Source organism: Podarcis filfolensis, assembly GCF_964270895.1.
Source record: "Podarcis filfolensis genome assembly, chromosome: 14".
NCBI classification, from domain to species: Eukaryota; Metazoa; Chordata; class Lepidosauria; order Squamata; family Lacertidae; genus Podarcis; species Podarcis filfolensis.
Window position 1 is genome coordinate 38,200,296 of NC_139616.1, and position 17,576 is coordinate 38,217,871.

The 17,576-nt window shown below is 48.7% G+C and overlaps 1 protein-coding gene across 1 annotated transcript in view; it reads left to right on the forward strand.

Annotated features, from left to right (window-relative positions):
• Positions 1-17,576, forward strand: part of LOC310748869 (BOS complex subunit NOMO1-like) — a 38,348-nt gene that overhangs the window by 10,560 nt on the left and 10,212 nt on the right. The window contains exons 12-23 of the mRNA XM_083584917.1: positions 503-680; positions 1,610-1,751; positions 3,636-3,767; positions 4,876-5,012; positions 5,150-5,237; positions 5,931-5,994; positions 8,307-8,402; positions 13,333-13,542; positions 14,352-14,434; positions 15,601-15,760; positions 16,346-16,472; positions 16,771-16,884. Of these exons, the coding sequence (XP_083441043.1) occupies positions 503-680; positions 1,610-1,751; positions 3,636-3,767; positions 4,876-5,012; positions 5,150-5,237; positions 5,931-5,994; positions 8,307-8,402; positions 13,333-13,542; positions 14,352-14,434; positions 15,601-15,760; positions 16,346-16,472; positions 16,771-16,884 (1,531 nt within the window). The remainder of the gene's footprint in view (positions 1-502; positions 681-1,609; positions 1,752-3,635; positions 3,768-4,875; positions 5,013-5,149; positions 5,238-5,930; positions 5,995-8,306; positions 8,403-13,332; positions 13,543-14,351; positions 14,435-15,600; positions 15,761-16,345; positions 16,473-16,770; positions 16,885-17,576) is intronic.

Sequence of the window (17,576 nt, forward strand, 5' to 3'; positions counted from 1 at the left end):
ACCTTTCCTCCAAGCCACTCATGGTGGCCTACAGAGTTCTCCCCATTTTATCCTCACAGGAAACCTTTGAGGTAGGTTAGGCAGAGAATAAGTGACTGGCTAAAGACTACCCGGTGAACTTCATAGCTTTGAACTCTGCTTTCCCAAGTCCTGATCCAACACTCTATGCAACATGGGAGCAAGTATGGTGTAATGGTTAGAGTGTTGGACTCGGACAAGAGAGGCCAGGTTTTGAGTCCCCAGTCAGCCACGAAGCTTTCCTTGGGCCAGTCACTTTGCTCTCGGACCAACCTACCTCACAGGGTTGTTGTGAGGGTGAAATGGGGAGGAGGAGAACCATGTGCCTTGAGATCCTTGGAAGTTAAAGGTGGTACAGTGTATAATTGTCAACAACAACAACAACAGTGTCGTTATATCAGAGTTGGGAACCCTGTGGCCTTTTAGATTTCCAGACAATTCCAATTGTTCCTGACCATTGGCAATGCCCTTCTTTCCCCAATAGGTTCAGTGTCTGTGGCCAGATATCAGTAACCCGCTTTCCTGACTCTATCAAGCAGATCAACAAATACAAGGTGACGATGTTGCCTCAAGACAAGGACAAAACCTTGATGGTTACTACGGAAACGGACACTCGCGGTGCTTTCTGCTTCAAGGCAAAATCGGGTGCCTATGTCATCCAGGTCAGAATAACTAATACCTCTTAAGAAAAGAAATAACTTGTAAAAGCAGTCAAATATGGAAGCTTGGGAGCAGGTTTTTGTTTCTCAAAGCGGTGGGAGACCTTAGGCCCAGGGACCACATGTGGCCCTCAAGCCTCTACCTGGCCCTTGGAACTTTTACTCTCCCTGATTTGTACCCCCAGTTTTTCTCTGGCTGGAATGTGTCCTTGAACTCTGATAATTCTTCTCTCTTGCCTCTTGGAGGGCAAAGGCGTGGGTGTGGGTGAATAGAAACTAGACCAGGGTTTCCCAAACTTGAGTCTCCAGATATTTTTGGGCTACAGTTCCCATCATCTTTGACCACTGGTCCTGCTAGCCAGGGATGATGGGAGTTGTAGTCCAAAAACAGCCAGAGACCCAAGTTTGGGAAACCCTGAACTAGGCTATTACACAAAGGGAAAATTGACATTCATTGCTCCACCCACCACTGGTATGTGAGCCCCAGATGGTCGGCCTGAGGGAAGTGCGGCCTACAATTCCCATCAGCCTTTGCAAGCATACTCAGTGACCACCTTGCATATTTCCAGTTCCTTGCTCCTTGCTGCTCAGCGAATGGGGTGCAGCTGTTGTCTGAGAGCCAGTGTGGTATAGTGGTTAAGAGCGATAGACTCGTAACCTGGGGAACTGGGTTCGCGTCTCCGCTCCTCCACATGCAGCTGCTGGGTGACTTTGGGCCACACACACTTCTCTGAAGTCTCTCAGCCCCACTCACCTCACAGAGTGTTTGTTGTGGGGGAGGAAGGAAAAGGAGAATGTTAGCCACTTAGAGACTCCTTCGGGTAGTGATAAAGTGGGATATCAAATCCAAACTCTTCTACTCTTCGTCTTTTATCTGTGTTGCTCCATTTCACACAAGGAAGTAATTCTCAGCGTCATTTTCTTTGCTGTAGGTGATCGTTCCCGAGGCAGAAGCCAGAGCTGGCCTTGCTTTGAAACCCAAGACATTTCCTGTGACGGTTGCCTCCAAACCAGTGCTGGACGTGACTTTCTCACAGTTTCTGGCCTCCATTTCGGGGAAAGTCACTTGTTTGGGTAAGATTTGCGCCGATGGGTGGAAATTGTTGACTTACCGTATTTTTCGCCCTATAGGATGCACCGTCCCATAAGGCGCACCTAGTTTTTTGGGGGGGAAATAAAGGGAAAACAATTATTTCCCCCCCCCCAGGCGCGGGGCTGGGGCGGGGGAAGCCTGAGCTTCCCCCGACCCCAACCCCCAAACAGGCAGCTCTCTGCAAGCCGTGGGAGCCCAGCGCTGGCTCCCACTGCTTGCGGAGAGGTCCGCGAAGCCTGGACGCGCTGAGCTCAGCACGCGCAGGCAACTCTCCGCAAGCAGCGGGGGCGCTCCCGCTGCTTGCAGAGAGGTCTGTGAAGCCTGGACGCGCTGAGCTCAGCGCGCGCAGGCTTCAGCGTGCAGGCAACTCTCCGCAAGCAGCGGGAGCGCTCCCGCTGCTTGCGGAGAGGTCCGCGAAGCCTGGACGCGCTGAGCTCAGCACGCGCAGGCAACTCTCCGCAAGCAGCGGGAGCGCTCCCGCTGCTTGCAGAGAGGTCTGTGAAGCCTGGACGCGCTGAGCTCAGCGCGCGCAGGCTTCAGCGTGCAGGCAACTCTCTGCAAGCAGCGGGAGCGCTCCCGCTGCTTGCGGAGAGGTCTGCGAAGCCTGGATGCGCTGAGCTCAGCGCGCGCAGGCTTCAGCGTGCAGGCAACTCTCCGCAAGCAGCGAGAGCCCAGCACTGGGCTCCCGCTGCTTGCGGAGAGGTGCGCGAAGCCTGCATTCGCCCCATAGGACGCACACACATTTCCCCTTCATTTTTGGAGGGGAAAAAGTGCGTCCTATAGGGCGAAAAATACGGTAGGTTGCTCATATGGTCTGATGGGAATAGCTGACACTGTGCCCTCTGGATCTTGTTGGGCGTCAACTCCCATCAGCCCCAGACAGCAAGGGGTGATGGGTGTTGCCGTCCTTCAACATCTGGAGGGCTCCACGTTGACTACTGTAGCAATATAGCCACCAAGGCTTAAGGCCTGCGGACCTGCAGGGAATCTCCCAGCACACTAAGCTATCCTTACACCTGTCAGTCTCCTTAAAGGAAGCTTTACTTCCCCTTGGCAATCCTTCCCCCACCCCCATTGGGGTGGAATTGGGGAACATCAGGCTGAAATGCGGCCCTCCAGGCCTCTCTATCTACCCCCTTTGCCCTCCCTAGGCTATAGTTCCTCTCCACAGCCCTCACCAATGTTTCTCCACACCATTGAGAGCTGTTTCCTGGCTGGAATATACCCTTGCAGCTGCCATAATGCCTCTTGTGTACCTGGATGGAGAAAGCTGTGCGTCTGTCGTGTCCTCTGACTTTTGCACACTTGAAATGCAGCCTACAAAATCAAGAGCTGCATCCCTGTCTCCATCCTCTTTCTGCCTGGCCCTGCCTCACCGCTGGAATGTGGCCCCCAGGAAACCTTCCACGAGGGAATGCTGCTCTTCCCACTCCTGTCTTGGCACAAAATATAAAGCGTTGAATTGGGCCCCTGTTTGCAAATGTGTGACGTACAGATATCCTTGCCTGGGAACTTGTGGGTTGTATATTTAGTGTTGCTCGTACACTAGTAGGCCTGTATATTGACATGACTACCTGGGGGCCATTGATTTCAGTGGGTCTACTCTAGAGGAGAACTTTGCTGGATGCAACCATGTGATTGGTTACAAATTCTTGTTGAGTGTCCGCTTGCTGGTAGATCCAGGTTTGTTCTCAAATGAGTGCTGTTTCTCATCAAGAGGCTAACATCTGAATCAAGCCTCTCCCCCCCCCCCCCCATTTCTAGGAATCTCTGACACACACCCCCTCCCAAAAGTCCTAAGGAGGCTGCTGAATAAACATGCCAATCTGAAACCTGCACATTCTCCTCTTTTTGTCTTCCCCCAGATGCTTGTGGCGAATTGACGGTGACACTCCAGTCTGTGAACCGGCAGGGGGAGAAGCGTAGCCTTCAACTTGCGGCAAAGTCTAACTCAGTGACTTTCTTGTTTGAAAATGTGCTTCCTGGAAAGTATAAAAGTAAGGGCAATGCAGTGCTTCTAGTTTGGATGTAACAAAGTCGTCCGCTACTACAGAGATTTCCACCTGTGTAGTGGAACTTAATCTTCTTATATGCCTTCCCTAATTACCCCAAAAACCTCTGGAGCAGACTTTGGGGGGCCAAGAGAGGGCATGTGGAGAGAGGGAGCCTGGTTGCACAGGGGTATTTATTGCCTTTTCACTGTTTCAAATTGTGCCAGAATTTGCTACTCATTCATATTTATGCTCCACTTTTCATCATCATCATTTATTTCTGTGCTCCCTTTCCAGAGTTAAAACCTTGCTGAAGGCAGCTTCCAACATGAAAACATTTATTTCATAATTTAAAAAATATATAACAGCAGTTGTAAGCCATAAATAAAAGCATGTCAAAATGTGCACAACAAAACTAAACCACCTCCACATACGACGTAAGAACTAAAAACAAAGCTGCAAAAAAATAGTATCAATAGGACAGCAGAATTAAAATCTCCCAAAATTTATTCTTGACCCCAACAAAAATCCCTAAACAATGCCCCACTTTTTGGACAAGATATGTCTCCACTGAAGTTCAGCCTTCAGTGTTTAATCAATTTAATATGGTAGATGCCATTAAATAAATAAATAAACCACTGCCACCACACTGTTAATTGTTTAAAAAGATGCCTTAACCAGGCAGCATAATGTTATTTTTCTTTTAAAAAGCATTTTTATACAATTGCTTATTAAAAAAAACCCAGAAGGAAAATACCCTATTAAAAAGAAACTTTCCCATGTTCTCTTGCATAATGAAGTTTCCCCTAGTTTCTGTGTCCGATGTGTACAATCCTTGTGGTGTACTTCTTTTGCCCTCCATTTTTTATGGGCTCCAGCTCCCATCAGCCCCAGCCAGCACGGCCAGAGGTCAGGGATGATGGGAATGGCTGTTCCTGCCACATCTGGAGGGCATCACATTGGCTGAAAATGCCCAGTTCTTCCATATCCAGACTTATTTTTAAATGCTAGTGCTTACAAATGTTCAGATGACTCCTGTGCTTCTCTAACTGCTTGCTTTTTAAGCCTCAGGCATGACACCTCCCCTTTACTGGTCTGTCTTTTTTCTTTTAAGTGAGCATCATCCGTGAAGACTGGTGCTGGAAGAATAAATCCTTAGAACTTGAAGTTCTGGAAGAAGATGCGTCAGGGATTGAATTCCGCCAGACCGGTTATATGCTGCGCTGTTCTCTTTCCCATGCAATCACTTTGGTGAGATCATGGCTTAATCAACTTAATTTTGGAGGCAGAACTGGAAACTGCTGTAGTTGTTTGAAAACTGACTTAGAAACTTCAAAGATTGGAATTCAGTGCCTGCTAATAGACTTCTTGGTTTGTTTTGTCATCAGGAGTTTTATCAGGATGGAAATGGACCTGAGAATGTTGGCATTTATAACCTGTCCAAAGGGGTGAACAGATTCTGCCTCTCCAAGCCGGGTAAGTGTCTCGTTGGAAATGAATCCTCTTGTATGTATGTGTTTTTGTGTGTGTGAGTTTCCAACCGATAGTGGTAAATTTTGAAGTGCAGCCCCCATAACAGCCCCCAAAGCTGCACTCCATCGCAAGGTGAGCCCGCAAATACAGGAAGGTATATTGGTTTACCCCATTCTCCAAAGAGCAGGAGTACCTAGCCTAATATCCAACATTTTAGGATCATCAGATAGACAGGTAAGCTGCAGATAGACAGGTAAGCTGCAAAAGATGGTTAGCATGTTGGACATTGCCTGGGAAACCCCAAGTTCACTGGATGACTGTAGGCTAATCGCTGTCTTGGGCTAGGCTCCCTTCCAGGGTTGTTGTTCTGAGGTTAGAGTAGACCAAGAACCAGGACCTTCCTGGGGTGCCTTCTCCTGTGTTTGAGGAACCAAGTGCATCCCGGAGTGCCTCACCAGTCCTGTAGGGGGCGCACCAGGTGGGAGGCCATGGAACGTAGGAGGAGTGCCTATCTACCTATGCGATCTGCACTGAGATAGAGAATTGGTGAGGTTGTGTCTTCTGTTAGGCAAGCCTCTTGTTTAGGCAGCAGGTTTCAGGTTGCCAGCAAATGCTAGCGTGATATAGTTTTGAAGTATGGGAACCTTCGGAATCTGAAATCAGAATTGCAACTGTGTCTCGCTTTGATATTTTCAGGTGTGTACGAAGTCACACCCCGTTCCTGCCACCGTTTTGAGCACGAATACTACACCTATGATACGTAAGCATGAAGTAGCAGCTGGCTGGTAACCTTTGCGGAAATGTTCACAGTCAATATTTGCAATGGATAAATGTGATAAACTAGAAGGAGGCTTCACATATGTGAAGCTGTTTCTGGGGCTTATAGAGGCTGTGGTGGAGCCGCTTTTCCATGGGTTCATTGCACTGTGCGGCTGTTGTGCTCTTTAAAGAACGAGTACTTAACTGCCTGGTTGGAGCCGGGCAAGCAGGTCCTTAGCACCTGACAGTCTTCCCTGACCCCAGCTGGGTGACACTTGCATGCTAAGGACCTGGCTGTTTGGACCCTAGGAGTCTAGGAAGCTGCCTTGTTAAAGCCAGGCCATTCAGTTCAGTATTGTCTATAGTAGTGGTGGGGAACTTTGGCCTGCAGGCCAAGCCTGGTCCTTTCCTGCCTGATGTCAATAGGCAGCGAGATCCAAATTCTGGGTCCTGCCACATTATGATAACCGTTTTCAAATGGCCAAAGGGCTGTCACATGGAGGATGGAGCAAGCCTGTTTTCTCCTGCTCCAGAGGCTAGGACCTGAACCAATGGATTCAACTTACGAAAAGGGAGATTCTGATGAAACATCAGGAAGAACCTTCTGACACTAGGAGCTGTTTGACAGTGAAACAGACTCCCACGAGACATGGTAGACTCTCCTTCCTTGGGAGATTTTTAAGCAAGGGTTGGATGGCCATCTGTCGTGGATGGTTTAGTTGAGATTCCTGCATTGCAGGGGGTTGGACTAGATGACCCTTAGGGTCTCTTTCAACTCTACAGTTCTTTGAGTCTGTGTTATAGCAGCACTGTGTTGTGTGGGCAAGTAGCTCTCATGCCACTGCTAGAGCATCTAAAGGCCACTTAAATGTTCCTTAAATGTAATCTTAATTTGATGGCAGCTTTTCTTTTTTACCACCAGTAGAGGGAGTACCTTACACTGACTTTTAAGAATGTTGATCAGACCAATATTCATGTAGCCCACACATGGGTAAACTCATCCACTTTTTTCGGGGGGAGGGAAAGATCCTAGGAACATGCTTTATAAATATGCCATTTCAAATTGTCATATTTGACAGGTTGATTTCTCTGAAAACTTCCACTGTAGAAGATTAAAACAAGGCACATAAGATATTGACGTGATTGGCACTAGAGGGAATGTTTAGTCAATATTATTATAGGGATGTTCGTCAGTGTAGTCCCCAAATGGGTTCTGCTCACGCCTGCGGTTTGCATTAATGAATCTCTCTTCCTGTGACCTCAGTTCAGACATTGCACCACAACACGCTTGTTGAAATTTTCCTTCTTATTATTAGACTTCTATACCGCGCTTCATTATAAGATCTCAGGGCAGGTCACAAGAAAAAAAAAACAAGCTAAAAGCACAAATAAATAGTTAAAACCAAAACAATGAAACAATACCACCCCTTCCCACAAACACATTTAAAAATCTGTTGAAGATTAATTGGCCCAAAGCCTGGTTGAAGAGGAACATTTTCGCCTGGTTCCTAAAGATGTAGAATGAAGGCGCCAGGTGAACCTCTCTGGGGAGAGCATTCCACAAACAGGGCCACTGCCTTAAAAGGCCCATTCTCATGTTGTTGCCCTCTGGACCTCTCATGGAGGAGACACATGAAGAAGGGCCTCTGATTGCAGAACCCAGGTTGGTTTATAAGGGGAGAGGCGGTTGTTGTGATATCTTAATGACAAGCCATAGATTGCGGCCATCTTTCCACCTCTGGAGGCTGCTATATCACGAAGATGGGAGTGAACTTATAATAGTTATAGGGCAAAGAGACTGATAATCTGAGATAAACATATTGCCAGTTCCCATTCTAGTTGGTTTCCCTAAACATGCTGGTGTGTTTCAAGTCTCTTAAAGCGGTTCAGCACTTTTGCTACTCAACTTTTTCAGATATCTGCCTCCAGAAACATTTCCCTCTTTAATTAACCACCCTATTTTCCAACTCTTGGTTATATACAATATTTTCACCCCTCTTCCCAATCTTTTAGCTAGTCAGACGGAGTGTAGATTCCTATTTAGGCTTCTATTTCCCCTTAACTGCCAGATTCCTAGGCTGAATTTTTGACCCTCCAGTGTGGAACATCTTGAGCTAAACATCCCCTTAAACATTTAGCCTTAGCTGTTGACCCAGCTATGCATGAGAGTCTTTAAGTAAACCTCAACCATTTTACAACCCCAAGCCAAATGCAAATGGCTGAAAATCCTGTTCCTTTCATAGAGTGGAATGGAAAGCAAAGGGTGGTGGTTGGGATCGATTTTAAGTGCCCCCTCCCCCTTTCTGGTTCCAGGTCTGCTCCGAGTATACTGACGCTGACTGCAATCCGTCACCATGTCCTTGGAACTATAACAGCCGATAAATTGATGGATGTGATGGTTACCATAAAGTAAGAACTTTGGGGTTGCAAAGACTACCCTTGAATTACCAAGTTTTAACAAATGTTCATTGTCTTGTGTGGCTAGTGGGTTGCAGATGCTTAGGAGAAGGGTATTTTTTTTTTTACACGTGTAGAAGTTGTTAAGAGAGGCTCAGAACTTACAGGGTTAAGAGTTCTGAGTGATGACGCCTCACATTCTGAGGGCGGGCATAGAACACGGAAGGGGTGTGTTTTTCTCTGTGTTCTTTCAGTCTGTGTGTTTGCTCTAAGGAGAAAGGAGCAACATGGGCGAACTCTCACCGGGAAGATTTACGATGTGTTGATCTGTACGAGAATAAAGACTTTAAGATAAGGAGAGCTGCGTGTCAGCCTGAGTTATTGCCACCACACGACAGAACGTTTCAAGCTTCTACATCCGCTGTGTTTTACGCTCTGCTGAGTCAAAGGTCTTCGGAAGGGTCAGAGGAGGCGCAGGGAAGTGTGCCGGACCCCTGGACGTAATTGACTTCCAATAGGTTATGGGTGTCAGCAATAAAGATAAGCAACGTTCGTGCGTGTGAGAGGGCTGCACCCAGAGGCCAGCTAAGGAGAAGCTGGTGCCAGCAGAAGCGAAGGGAGCTCGCTGGGAAGTGAAACTGCAGGGAGAATCGGCTGAGGAGCAGCCAAAGGCCAGCTAGGGAGTAGCTGGTGCCAGCCAGAAGTTCGCTGGGAGGATCTGATCTGCCGGACCGGGAGGTACCTGTAAGTAAGCTGGGCCCCCGGGGAGAGATGGCAGACAGCCAGAAATCGCGTGCAATCCCTTTTGAAGAGGCAGACGGGAAGGAGCCCTGGGAAGGTTGGCAGGCACTGAGAAGAGTGGGAGCCACACCAGAGGGGGCTAGACGTCAGCCTGGGGGACGCCCAGAGATTCCAGGAGGGGCTGTGGAATGCCCAGAAAGCCCAAAGTGGGCTGAAGCCGTGTCTGAAAGCTGCTGCGATGCTTTGACACGCCAGAGAGATGAGCAGCCGTGTGCTGGGAAGCTGCTGAAAGCTGGAAAGAGGAAAGCAGTGGCAAGCTGTTCCTCTGTAGGCTGTGCACCTAAGTTTGGGGGTGCAGGCCAGAAAGGCCATTCCAAGGGTCTTGAGAGTGCCCAGGCTGTTTGGCAGGAGCTGGAAGGGGTTTGCAGAGAAACCACAGAGCTGGAAGCCAAAAGCCATTTTCCCAACGGCAGAAAAGCCTCAAGGAGGAGGGCTGCTGGAAAGGTTGGGGGGGCAGAAAAGACCAAAGGCAAAGTTGCAAAGTTTTCCACTCGGAGATGTTTTGCTTGCGGTTCTCCGGAGCACCTGCGCAGAAGCTGTCCACAGCGAGACAAAGGGCAGGAAGGTCCCAAGGACATTTCCCATGGGAACCAGGCGGGTTTCCATGGCAACTGGGCCTGCAGAGGGAGCAGGCGTGAGAAAGTTTATCAGCTGACTGCTTCTATGGCGGTTTTGGACAGCAACGACACCTGCAGCTCCAAGGTCGGGGGCAGCAGGAAGGCAGTTGCTAAGGCAACAAAGGAGGACAACTCCAGAGGGGGGAGAGTCCTACGTTGGGTTGTTGACTCAGCTGCGAATGCCCATTTGGTATCAGCGCCACCTGATGGACAAATGTGGAACTGCAAGGCTGTTTCAACTGAGAAAACAGTTAGATTTGCTACAGGTTCACAGGGCCGTGTAACCCATATTTCTAATGTGTTTGTCTCTTTTTTACAGGCTGAATTGAAGGTTTATGTTCTCCCTGAGTTAAAACATAGCCTGCTGTCTGTACCATGCCTTTTACAGGAGGGATATTCTGTGAGTTTTGCAAAAAATGTTTGCACAATTTCCAGAGATGGGAAGGAGCTCGTAAGTGTTGAGAAAAATCAGAACAACCTCTTTGTTCTGGAATCACCTCTAGAGGGAGGGGGGCACACTCATGTGTCGTGTGCTTGCGTGTGGCACAAGAGGATGTCACATGGGTCCTGTGAGGACGTCCAGATGTTATCAGAGTGCACCAAAGGTTGCAAGGTAAAAGAATGTGGTAAACCTTTGAATTGCAAGGCTTGCAGGAAAGCCAGAAACAAGGGATTTAGCCATCCCAGAGTGGAGAGAGTGACCACAAGGCCTTTTGAGCTTGTGCATGCAGACCTTATAGGTATGCCACAGCCAAGTCTGGGCAAGGCCAAGTGGCTGATGGTGCTGACAGATGATTATACACAGAACGCATGGGCTTTCACGCTGAAAGCTAAGGAGGAAGCAGCGCAACTGATCAAAGATTGGGTTGCAGAGGTGGAACTGAGGTTCTCCACCAAGGTGCAAGGTTTCCAGTTTGACCGTGGTTCTGAGGTCACTGGGTCTGCTCTAAAGGGTTTCTTTCGCCAGAGGGGGATACGTCACAAGGTGACTTCGCCTCAGAAGAGTGGCGTGGCAGAGCTTAGGAGTAAAGCTCTGGTCCGAGCATCCGAAATTCTACTGGATGACTCTGGTTTGCCTCACAGTTTTTGGGGGGAGGCGGTAAAAACGGCCAATTTCTCGATGAACAGGTGCTACAATGCAGTGGTAGGTGACACCCCATATTTCTTGCTCAACGGACAGATGCCGCTTGTGCATTTCTTCCGTTCGTTTGGTTGCAGAGCCATGGTGCCTGTACCAAAGTGGTTGCAGCAAGAAGGTGGTCCAAGATGCCAGGAAATGATCTTCTGTGGGTATGAACCCGCGACAAAAGAGTGGAGGTTCGCATACCCAGAAGGTGATCAAACCAAGCTTCTGGTCAGTAAACAGGCTGAGTTCTTTGAGCAGGATGGTTGGGCAAGGCGCAGACCACGCTCTAATGTTCACTCAGATTGTCTGTCTGACTCTGAGGAGGAAAGAGAGCCAGAGCCCGAACCTGCTGGTGGAGACCAGGTCCCTGAACAGAGTAGGGCGTCTCCACAGGTTGTTAAGGGAGTGTCCAAGAGTGAGCCCTCATCTCCTGTGCGCATAATGGAGAAAGCTCACAGACGTGTCAAGTCAGAGGGGGAGTCTGATGAGGAAGACACACAAGCTGGCCCCAGTGGGTCAGGAGAAGAATCCCAGTTTGTGCCCAGGCGGTCTTCAAGGGCAACAAAGGGAATTCCACCTGAGAGGTTTCAGGTCACAAATGCGTGGGTTGGTTTCGCACAGTGCGAACCTGAGGTTTGTGAGGTTCAACAGGTGCCTAACAACGATGCCAGGAAGGGGCGGAAGGCAATGGGGAAGGTGTTGAACACTCAGAGGTCCTCTCAGAACGTGATTCGAGAGGGGGTGTTAAGAGAGGCTCAGAACTTACAGGGTTAAGAGTTCTGAGTGATGACGCCTCACATTCTGAGGGCGGGCATAGAACACGGAAGGGGTGTGTTTTTCTCTGTGTTCTTTCAGTCTGTGTGTTTGCTCTAAGGAGAAAGGAGCAACATGGGCGAACTCTCACCGGGAAGATTTACGATGTGTTGATCTGTACGAGAATAAAGACTTTAAGATAAGGAGAGCTGCGTGTCAGCCTGAGTTATTGCCACCACACGACAGAACGTTTCAAGCTTCTACATCCGCTGTGTTTTACGCTCTGCTGAGTCAAAGGTCTTCGGAAGGGTCAGAGGAGGCGCAGGGAAGTGTGCCGGACCCCTGGACGTAATTGACTTCCAATAGAAGTTTCCAAAAGGTCCACGCATCCTTTATTCTATGGGACATCTCTGAATTGAAACAGTTGTGCACCTAACCTCTGTAGAGCTCAAAAGGTCTGTTCATAAAGGAGCTTTAAAGCACTGGTCTTCAACTGGTGGGTCACAGCCTGATCCACAGAGCACAACCTACCACATGCAGATATATGGAAAAAGATCAAGAAATGGATTCCCAAATGCGTGTTTGGGTTAGAAGTGGCGCCCTGAAACTCTTAATCTCAGGGCCATAGGTTTCAGCCCCATGTTGGGCAAAAAAGATTCCTGCATTGCAGGGGGTTGGACTAGATGACCCTGGTGGTCCCTTCCAGCTGCACAATTCTATGATTCTAAGACTCTACTGCTCTAGAGAGCATGATGGCTGTTTCATATTTCAGGGCCTACAGCACTAGAGTGCCCTCTTTGAGGGTGGTAGACGTCATCATGCACTTCAACCTTGCACAACTTATGAACTACAGTCGTACTTTGGTTCTCGAATGGCTTAGTTGCCGAACAAATTGGCTCCCGAACACCGCAAACTCGGAAGTAAACGATCCAGTTTGCAAACGTTTTTTGGAAGCTGAACATTCTCCGTGGCTTCTGATTGAGTGCAGGAAACTTCAGCGTCAATCGGAATCCACACCTTGGTTTTCGAACAGTTTGGGGACTCCCGGAACGGATTAAGTTTGAGAACCGAGGCATCTCAGAAGCTATAGGAATATTAAGGGAGATATCCTAGGCCACACCCACACTATGCATTTGAAGCATTCTTACGCAACTGTAAACCGTCGTGGAGAATCCTGGGAACTGTACTTTGTTAATGTCCTGGGGATTCTCCATGACTGTTGAAAATGGCATAAGAATGCTTTAAAATTGTATGCTGTGGATCAGACTGCTGGTCTGCCTAGCTCAGTACTGCATATTATGGAGTGCTGGCAGCCACCCAGTCTCTTGGGCAGAAATTGGTCTACCAGGTGCTGAGCCTGAACGTGCCCCAGGCCATCCAAAAGGATCCTCTGTCCCAGCGATGGAGAACCCATGGCCAGGTGTTTCTGGACTACAGATCCAGTAGACCACAGCCTGCATGTCCAGTGGTCAGGAATGATGGGAGCTGTAGTCCAGCAACGTTTGGAGGGTTGCAGGTTCCCTGCTCCTGTTTTATGCCCCCGATGAACGAAATGAAGGGGCCCTTTCAATATCTTCCCCTTGGTGGTCATTTCCCCTGCCAGTTTTGCATTCAGACGATTCATTCTCTTGTTTTGTTTTCTCAGATCCTCGATCGATAGCGAACCCGACCTAGTGCTTGGCCCCCTGAAATCTCAGCAGGAGCTGCGTCGGGAGCAGCAGCTGGCCGAGATCGAAGCCCGCAGGCAGGAGAGGGAGAAGAAAGGCCCGGAAGAGGAAGGATCTGAGCCTCCAGTACAGGAAATGGTGGAGGAACTACAAGGGCCGTTCCACTACGAGTTTTCCTATTGGGCGAGGTGCGTTCGTCTTCTGCCCAGAGAGGTCCTTTTTCTTGTTGTTATAGAAACTTTTGAGGAAAGTTTTAACTGCTGTCTCTTCAGGCTTCAGCACACAGGGGGTTGGGAACCTCAGGGTCTCTCTGTTTGGCCCTTGGCACTCTTGCTAGGTCACACCCCTCCCTGGCCCTGCTTTGCACCCCAAGTGTTTATTTATTAATAAATTTGTAAATTAATAAATTTGTATACCACCTTCTTTATAGCTGTAGGCCTCGGGGTGGCTGACAACATAAACTTACAATGTAGAAAACTCAAAATACATAATAAAAATAATTAAAACAATTAACAGTACTAGCGTATACGACTTATAAAAATGCACTCGGCAATCAAAGAAGCATTTGAAACATCCCTGTCCCCCTTAAAAACATTAACCATACCACAAGGGGGCCGGCCCACGCCCTCATTCCTCCCTCCCGAAGTGTCACCCCCAAAGGAACAACACCCTTTGGCGTCGCCTCTTTTGTGGTGGCCCCGTTCCCAAGGCAGGCAGGCTTTCTGGATTTGCCCTTGAATTCTGCTTGTGCCCCTTGCTTTCCGGGATGGAGGTCAGAGGGGGGTGTTTGAATGTGTGCAAAAGCCAGGCTGTTGCATAAAGTTTCAATTTGTGTTTGTTGCTCCACCCACTTTTCCTTCTGGCCCCGCCCAGGAGGGAATGCAACCCTCAGGATGAGAAAGGTTACCCGTCCTTTAGCATTGTCCATCTTGAGACAGCTGTTTGGACTCAACCGTACAGTTCCAGCTCCCATGTTCTTTTATGGTTCTTTTTCCAGGTCTGGGGAGAAAATCACAGTGACGCCATCCTCAAAAGAGCTCCTTTTCTACCCGCCTTCAATAGAAACGGTTGTCAGTGGAGGTAAATCTTGGCTGTAGCTCAGCGCTGGGAAGTTGCTGCTGGATCTGCACAGCCCAGTGGGTTGAGCGGCTAAGCCTGGGACAGCGGCAGAATCAGGGAGTGTTGGACTAGGAAGCTGTAAAAGGAAGGGGCCAGTGCCGTTAATGCAGCAAAGCAGAGATAAAACACTAAAACAGCAGGCTTCCACTGGCTCCCCAGGGGCATCTGCTTGGCCACTGTGAGAACAGGACAGTGGACCTGCTTCTCCACCGTCGGGATTCACAGAATGCTGTGTGAGATAGTAAGTCTGCAGGCTTGAGTTTGCTAGCTGAGGCAACTCAGCCTGCAAAACTTTCTATGGAAGTGCTGAATCAGAAAGACTCAGCAGTAATGTGCTGTCAGTTGATTGGCTGTCATCGGTTTAAAGGGGACACCTGTCCAGCAGTAAGAGAGAGAGAGATAGAAAGGTCTTTCTATTTGCCTTAAGGTGCAGCCAGGTGCCCTGTTTGACTGTATGAACTGCTCGTGTATTATAGCTTGTAGATTATTGTGTATATTTGTATATACTGTATATAACTCACAATAAATATACTGCACTGCACTGAAGAACCTAGAACTCTGAGCATTTCTGCTAAAGCGCCGCAGAGAATTCGCAACATCCACAGGGCAGGACCTGAACCAGTGGATTAAAGTTGCAAGAAAGGAGATTCCAAATAAGCATTAGGAATAATTTTCTGCTGGCAAGAACTCTTCAACCGTGGATGGACTTCCTCTCCTTCATTGGAGGCTTTTAAACAGAAGTTGGGTGGCCACCTGCCAGGGATTCTCTAGCTGTGCTTCCTGCAGTGCAGGGAGTTGGTTCTAGGTGACCCTAGGCGAGTCCCTTCCAATTCTATGAGATAGACCTTTGGCCTGATCTAGCAGATCAGAGGGAAAAGGTCGAAATACAGCAACCGTTAGAAATAACAGTAATTCAGCTTTGGCAATGAAAATCGAAAAAGCATGTGGCCATTTATGGTCTAGAGGCCTTCCTAAACAGAAAGGAATAATTTAAAAAGCTGTTCACCATCTCACAGAAGATAATAAGAGAATGAAATGATCTCCCCCTGGGAGGAAGTTAGAAAGTTTCCATAATTTTTTAAATCCCTAACTTTCCTCTCTCTTTTCCTTCCCCTCCTCAATTTAAGAGAGCTGCCCCGGAAAGCTGATAGAAATACATGGCAAAGCAGGCTTGTTCCTAGAAGGGCAAATCCATCCCGAGCTGGAGGGTGTCGAGATCGTCATTAGCGAAAAGGGAGCGCCGTCGCCACTCATCACGGTTTTCACAGACGACAAAGGTTCATACAGGTAAGCCCTTACGGCCAGTTCCCAGGGGTTTGGGTCCAGAGGCCAGCTCCAGGTACATCTGTTCTTACCAGAGAGCATGTCTGCAGTTTGGCTGGCTGTCCTCCTTTTGCAGTCCCCTCACAGTTTCTAAGGGTCCCTTGATCCTCAGGATGCTGTTTCTCAGGGGATGGGCAGGGAGATCATTCCCATACAAGGGCAGATTCCCTGTCCCCCCGAATCCCACCTGACGTCTTCTAGGGTTAACCTGCCCAGATCTGCAAAGCAGGGCTTTCGAACATATGGCCCCCGGCAAAGAGTTGGAAGCTGAGGCTCTTTGTAGGACAAATAGACCAGTTCTGTAAAAGGGTTACCATGATCATTTGACTGCCTTGGGATTCCCTTTAAACCAGAGGCCTTCGGACAGTGTTGTGGCTGGTAAATTCCTGCCCATGCCACTGTTTCCCTCTTGTACTCTTGTGCTCTGGTTCTGCTTGGTGGTTTCCTACAGGCGTCTGGACGGATACCAAGAACAGGATGCCAGACTAGGTGGCCCTTTGGCTTGATCCAGCAGACTCTTACGTTCTTACGGCCCCTTTATTTTTACAGCGTGGGGCCTCTTCACAGTGACCTGGAATACACTGTCACCGCTCAGAAAGAAGGCTTTGTGTTGAGTGCCGTGGAAGGGACCATTGGGGACTTCAAAGCTTTCGCTCTTGCCGGAGTCACTTTTGAGGTAACGTCCTCCGTGTCCTCTGGAACCTCAGCAGAAGAGTTCCTTCTCGAGAGAATTCACATGGGCAGAGGGCGGAAGGGGGAAACGTTGCTTGAGGAGAATGAGGCACACACGGTGCCAAATTTTATGGGAGGCCAAAGATTTCTCCCAACTATTGCCAAAGAGGTGAATACATCTCTCCGCTTGGTGGCTCTCCATTTATCTGAGGGTAACACACCTGTGCTCTTTGAACTGTGTTGTTCAGCTGCTGATCGGGTACGTGGTATTGCATCGCTTTTCTTTTTTTCATTTTAAACAGATTAAATCAGAAGATGACCATCCCCTTGCAGGAGTCCTCCTGTCCCTCAGTGGAGGCGTCTTTCGCTCAAACCTCCTGACTCAGGACAATGGAATGCTGACTTTCCCCAACTTGGTAGGGTTATGTCCACAACTGTTCTTTTGGCTCTGCTCTCTGAAAAATCATTAGAGGCCTGATGGTGATGATTTTATTATTTATACATAGACCAGGGAACTGGGCTCCACCTCCTGCAGGCCAACTTTGACGAGAGCTTAAAGCAGGCATAGGCAAACTCGGCCCTCCAGATGTTTTGGGACCACAATTCCCACCATCCCTGACCACTGGTCCTGTTAGCTAGGGATGATGGGAGTTGTAGTCCCCAATCATCTGGAGGGCCAAGTTTGCCTGTGCCTGGCTTAAAGCAGCTTCAAAGTGAGCCCCTTTTGAAGTCCTTACATAGGTGTGGTTTGAACCCAAACCACACCTGCAGATGGATGAAGCCGGGCTCTGTGTTGGGGACTCCTGTGGCTGCACCAGGGAGTTTCCATTGGCGAACTCCTTAGTGCAGTCAATCCCAGTGGGGTTCGCTTTCAGTGGTGAACGGCTCCCGATCGTTCCTTTGTACCTATGTCCTTAGCTCCCGACAGCTGACATCACACAGGACCTTAGGAAGATTCAAGGCAGGAAGATTCAAGGACAGTCAAAGAAACATTCAAATGGGTCATTGTACTATTGTATAGTATCCGTTCTTTTCTTCAAGAGCATTGTCTATTCGTCTACATTTCTCAATGACATGTTTTTGTGAACAAGGGTTTTCAACTCTGACA